The sequence below is a fragment of the Candoia aspera genome, chromosome 1 (assembly GCF_035149785.1).
Source record: "Candoia aspera isolate rCanAsp1 chromosome 1, rCanAsp1.hap2, whole genome shotgun sequence".
In the NCBI taxonomy this organism is placed as follows: domain Eukaryota; kingdom Metazoa; phylum Chordata; class Lepidosauria; order Squamata; family Boidae; genus Candoia; species Candoia aspera.
This window is the reverse complement of record NC_086153.1, coordinates 240,194,938-240,200,937: the sequence shown is the minus strand read 5'-3', so window position 1 is coordinate 240,200,937 and position 6,000 is coordinate 240,194,938. Positions and strand designations below refer to the sequence as shown.

Genomic DNA, 6,000 nt, shown 5'->3' with positions numbered 1-6,000 from the left:
TTCTCTTCAATATTTTCTGACTTTTCAGCTCTTTCTTTTTGGCAGCACAGTCAATGCAATTGTCCACAGATACAGACAGGAATCAGAATGAAGTTGGTTTGGGAGGAAGGATCAGCAGTTGAGTCTTGGGCATATCATCTGAGATTGCAATGAACCACATATCTGGGAGGCAGGCAATCAGATGGAAGAAAAACATTCTCAGATAATATTATCTGCCATATGCATGTAGGTGTTCGTGACACAATGGACTTTAATAAGACCCTGAAGGAGAAAAAATATCAGAGGACCAAAACCCAGCAGAACTCCTCTGGAAAGTCCACAAGTTAGCGGCTTTTTCTTGGATGATCAGCAGCATTTCTTCTGAAGCATACATTTTATAAGAGTAGACGCAGAAGATTTAAGAACTCAAAAATGTGTCAACAAAACCAGAAATGGAAACTTGCTTTTGAAATGTGCCTTTAATTAGTTAAAGTGAAAGAAACTTATTTAAAAGTGCAGATCATATATCCTTCATTTTTTATATATATAAGGGGAAATATTTTTCCTTTGCTTTTTAATGCAAATAAATAAGTGAGCACACTAAAGGACACTCAAAGAGGAGACAGATTGAGAGGGCTGTGGAAAATAAGGCAAAGTGCTAGATTATAATAGGATGTATAGTCGCAGTACATTTCCCCATATTTAACATATTGCTTATCTCATTATGCTCAAACGCTTTCCTTCTTTTAAGCTTTTCCCTTGATAATTTTCAGAGCTCTCCTGACCTGTTCCTTCACCTCCTTTTCCTGGGACTGTTCCATGCTGCCTTCTCTGCTCTTCCTAGACTCTTCTGATGAGCTTGGCTGAACATCACATTCCGTGTTCAGGCACTCACAGCTTTCCACATGGAGGTAACGGTGTTTCTTTCTGATCCCACCAGGACACAGCAGTGTGATTTCTTTCAGGGCTGTCTTTGACTCTCTGCAGCAGCTGCACTTATGTGTCATTGAGTTAGCTTCAGGAGAGTATCTGTTTTTATAATGCAAAATGAAGGAAGAGTTACGTTGTGCTAATGTTATGTGTGATTGTAAAGATGGTGCTTTTGTTATGGACTGGGGATGTAATATTACAGAAGCTCTATCATAAGAAAAGAAAAATCTGCACCATTAATTTGCTAGAAACTTAAACCGCTACATCCTTCTATAATATCCAGCCAAGATATGATGCCCTTTAAATATTGTGCACTCAATCTTTTAAATAAAGACAGCAAAGCTAGGATTTTTGCTTAGGATAATTAAAAGAACCAAAGTATCCAAGTCAGATTGAGCTTGGGGAAAATCAGCTAAAGACTGAGTTACTAATTTAAAAAAAAAAGTTCACTGATTGAATTGTGTCTCTACCATGAATTCACTAGGTGAACATTAGCCATTCCTTCCTGGAATATTCTAAAGATTATAAATGAATATATGTAATACTTACATATAATAAAGTAAGTATTAAAGTATTATATATTTATAATGTAAGTATTATATGTATTATAAGTATTATATAAGTGTTATTTATATATATATATATATAAAATGTAAGTATTATAAAAATACATATAATAAATGTAATATGTAAATATAATAAGAAATAATAAAGGCAAGATAAAAATAAAATAAAAAATACTTATAAGTATACATGTGTAATATAAGTAGTCATGCTGGTCTATGAGAGAGAGAGATGATCTAAATGATCTAAAATCTCTTCAGCTGAAGAAAACTTTAAAGCTTGCACAGTCTAATATAACATTTTGTTTGGTTCCTAGTAAAGGAAATACTCAGTGGTGATTATATAATGTATAAAACATTCTGAACACTAACAAGGGCTATTGTTATGATTGTTCTTGTTAGATTTTTCCTTAACTATGTTCTGTTTGGTTTTCATTGTCAGATTTGCTTATTTTGAAGGATTATCAGCATGCATTGTAGTTTTACTTCAGATTATCTGGCAACAGGCAGTTTCACAACTCATCGTAAGGATCTTTGCCATATTCATGGCTATCTATTCATACCAAGGTTCATATAAAATTCCCATTACCAAAAATAGACAACAAAAAAGCGACCTCTATTTCTTGAAGATTTAACAAAGACAGCCAATCTTGTATAACAAGGGTAAAAAAAGAATTGCAATTCCAAATTTGTATTGATTCTACTTTTGCTCCACTGTGAATGCTTTCAAATGCTAAATACGTTGGATATAGGATTTCTGCAATGTTACAAAGGGTGGTTTACACATTGTCCCTCTGTACATGCAACACTATTAACTATTTGGCCTATACAGCAAGATTACTTTATTATATTCCTACCAATTGCACTACCATTTTAAAAAAATCCACCAGAAAACATGGCCACGGAGGGTTGGATCCAGAAATTTACCTGCTGAAGTGAATGTTTGGAAGATTACTACCCTATCTTTTCTCTCCCACTAGGACAATAAGACTTTGTGAAAATGTTCCTCCAAATTACAGGTGATTCAGCTTAATAGGTGGGCTGGGTCAATAGACTGAGGCAGGGAAAGGAAAAGGGAGAAATTCCAGCAGAAGCATCTTCTCTGAGAAAACATCTGCCTGAATGAAATCTTCACCCCAAAGCCTTGTGAATTCCCCTCCAGTAAATTTCCCCAAATTTCTAATCCTTAATTTGGAAGATCCAATGAGAGGATAGAATCTTTAAATAGTCTGTATTATTAAATAATTAATATAATTCAAGCTGTTGATGAATAGGTGTAATAGTAGTGGTTACATATCACATTGACAATTGATACGTAAGATTGCTTCTCTGGAGGAAGATCTTAGTTCAAACATATCCAACTTCATCCAATCTTTTTTTTCTTTGAATATATGAGTTTTCTTTCCTTTCTTTTCCTATAATCCATATCTCCAATTTGCTTTTCCAAGGAAAACTAAATCACATCATTTTGGCAACAGACCTAAAGCATATTTCCTGCAATTCAGTTTTAATACTTTCAAGCTTATCAATTGCACGTAATCAAGCTATAAATAAGGGATCTGCCCATAAAGCCTCTAATCCATTTACCCATCACTCTTCCATGTGGAAACCATTCATTATCCTGTTTCATTTATCCAAATCACCTGTTGCCCAGAGAAGCAACCCTACCACTGTACATTCTTTCACAGCTGGGAGCAAAGAAAGATAATACTACAACTTTGAACAAAGTTAGAAATGTGGAGCTGTCTTGCACACAAGCATATCAGTAGATTTCAGGATTTTACGTACAGTGAGAAAGTTCCACATCTTCCCTCACACTGAGTAACAGGGACAAGGTCCTCTGAACGACAACCATTATATTTGATATAGTCCTTTGTTTCGGTGGGAGAGCATGACGGGATGCCTGGTATGATTATACCTATCAAACAAGAGGGATAAAAAGACTGTCATTCAAATGTATGCATAAACTTCAAGCTTTTTGCTCTCCTGGATGGAATATTGGGTGTACTCAATAGTTTTCTCTCAAAAATTTTGCCAGAGATAATACCTAGCTAAATATACATGAAATTCTTAAAACCAGAGATTTAGACAGGAAAATTAAACCAACATCAATATCTTTCCAATGAAATGAGCAAGGCTCTTTAAAAGTTAGGTTTTGCATAGAAGTTGTCAATAGAGCACAAATTGGAATGCTTCCATTGGTTTTATGTTGAGCAGATATAAAAAGATATAAACAAATAAAAAAAGTGTGAGAATTTTCCTGTGCATTATCTGAACACAAATGCTGTATCACTAAAATTAGCTAAAACAGCTGCAATGATAACTAAAATAAGCATTATATCAGTGGCTGCCATTTGCCTAGCATCCATAAATTGCTGTCAAGTCACCAAGCTTACTGAAAAAAATAGTATGACTTTGTTAAAACAAGAACCCATCCCATCTCCTTAGCCAGGTTTTACAATCCTATAATCCAACAGGTAGATAACAGCTTCCTGAATTAAGATTAAAAGAAGTATGTTCTGGCATGTTCCTGCAGCAATAGGAACTAGGAATGCTTTCTGTTTCCTCAATATTTTCAGTGGGTTTTTCATCCCTCCCAAAACATCAAGGAAAATTAAGGGAAATACTTAATAAACCCACCAACAATTAAGAATGCCATTTGGCAACATTTACTGTAGTGTTTGAAGAGACCATGTTCCTAGGAGCAAAGCTCTAAACTTTTATTATCTAGGGCCAAACATTCTTTAAATCACACAAACACAACCTTAACTAGGGATATTTTCATGTTTCTTAATTGTTTTTTTTAACATATTTCATTAATCAAGCAAATACATATAAACTGAGCATCAAATTTCAATAGAACATCAGTAGTTCAATAAAGTATAAGTCTGTGAACCTATCTCAAATAAATATTAATTTATATAATTTAATTTCCCCCACCCCCACCCTTCCTCAGCATATACAGCCTAATTCTTTGGAACAGAAATATATTTGGTTATATAATACTTACATGTCTTACAGCAGCCACTAGGCAAGTATGTAATGGTGCCCTACAAACAAAATAAAAATAGTAACAACAACAACAACAGTATGTATAACCACCTAGAACTGCAAAATTGTACTGAAATGATTGCTCTGATGTTCTGCAATCTAGTACCCACCATGCTGCCTAGGAATGGTGGGATTTGTAGTTTAAGATATTGCAAGGGACAGATAGGGAGGAGGAGAACAGCCTCTCCCTCTGCCTTGTTTCTTAAATAAAGAACAAGTGGGGAAAAGATGCTGCTTTCAAACATGAGCATGCTGCAGATTCCATTACTCTCTAAATGCCTTGAGGGAAAAATTATGCCCACAGTGGAAATACAACCATCTGCTTGTACTTGTCTATTCTGTATTGATCCTTTTGGGACTGCCCTGCAGTCTAAGAACGTATCTGCATTGCCCAGTTGTCCTGCCACCAGAATAGGTCACAATCCATTTTTGAAGGGCAGAAGTGGATGCTATCAGTCTGAAATGTTCCAGAGGTCCTAGTATTATCTTTAAAAATAGTAACAGTAGTAGTAGTAGTAGTAGTAATATCCTTTTTGTAGTAATATTAGATTATCAGCTGATATTTTCCCCCTCAAATTGTATCTATTTCCTTCAGCATCATCAACACTGAAAGTTACTGTTTTGGGTATTGTGATGATATGTGGGAATGACTTTGAAGACCCACTGCCTAGGCTGCAGATCTTCCTCCTGTCTTCCAAGGTCATTCCCACATACCATCACATTTATTTAAAGTTTAAAAGGACTTTTATAGTTTCCCTCTTTAAAAAATACCACAAAGTTTTGATGTTGTTTATCTCTTGGGAGACTGATCTGTCTCTCAGAAGGGGAAGGAAGGCCTGAAACCTCTCATTGCACACCTTTATACTGGAATTCTAGGAGAGTTATTTCATTTTTTTCCCCTCATTTTTCCCTTTTCACTGGCAATATAGGTGGTGAGGGCCCTATCTCACACACTGTGCTAGGAGCAATATGCCAGGTGAGGGCTTCTGGGAATGACATTTTGAAACCTCTCACCTTTCACCTTATGGGCTCAGCTGTGCTATAGTGTGAGTAAAACATTTTTAAGATTAATAGTTTTAGAATTAATAATATAATAAATAATAATTGTTATATTTATATGATAAACTTTTCCAGTTTTGGAGCATCCTTACTTGCTGCTTATTTTTCACTATTAAATGCTACATTGTCCCAGCATGCCACACAACATCTACTTGATTCAGCTCTTGCTTCTACCTATCCGCTCTGAATCAAATCAAGCTGTTTTCATGTCATATGTGCAGATTCAACTTTTAACTCACAGGTTGGCATCTCTTCTCATTAAACAATGGGCAGTTAATCCGAGAGGTAGAGGAAATCAGCTGCCTATTGATCAGCACACAGCTGTAAACAGTGCAGTTGTCATTTGGATCATTCCGTTGTTCACCAGGCTGTTTGAAAGAAGGAAACCAAGTTCAGGACTACATAACTTCCTATTTCT

General features: G+C 35.4%; 1 protein-coding gene across 1 annotated transcript in view; it reads right to left on the bottom strand.

The window, feature by feature from the left end:
* Positions 1-720: 720 nt before the first annotated feature.
* Positions 721-6,000, bottom strand: part of MUC2 (mucin 2, oligomeric mucus/gel-forming) — a 65,869-nt gene continuing 60,589 nt past the window's right edge. The window contains exons 45-48 of the mRNA XM_063317814.1: positions 5,822-5,950; positions 4,483-4,522; positions 3,261-3,390; positions 721-1,008 (exon numbers count right to left, since the gene is read on the bottom strand). Of these exons, the coding sequence (XP_063173884.1) occupies positions 726-1,008; positions 3,261-3,390; positions 4,483-4,522; positions 5,822-5,950 (582 nt within the window). The 3' untranslated portion in view covers positions 721-725. The remainder of the gene's footprint in view (positions 1,009-3,260; positions 3,391-4,482; positions 4,523-5,821; positions 5,951-6,000) is intronic.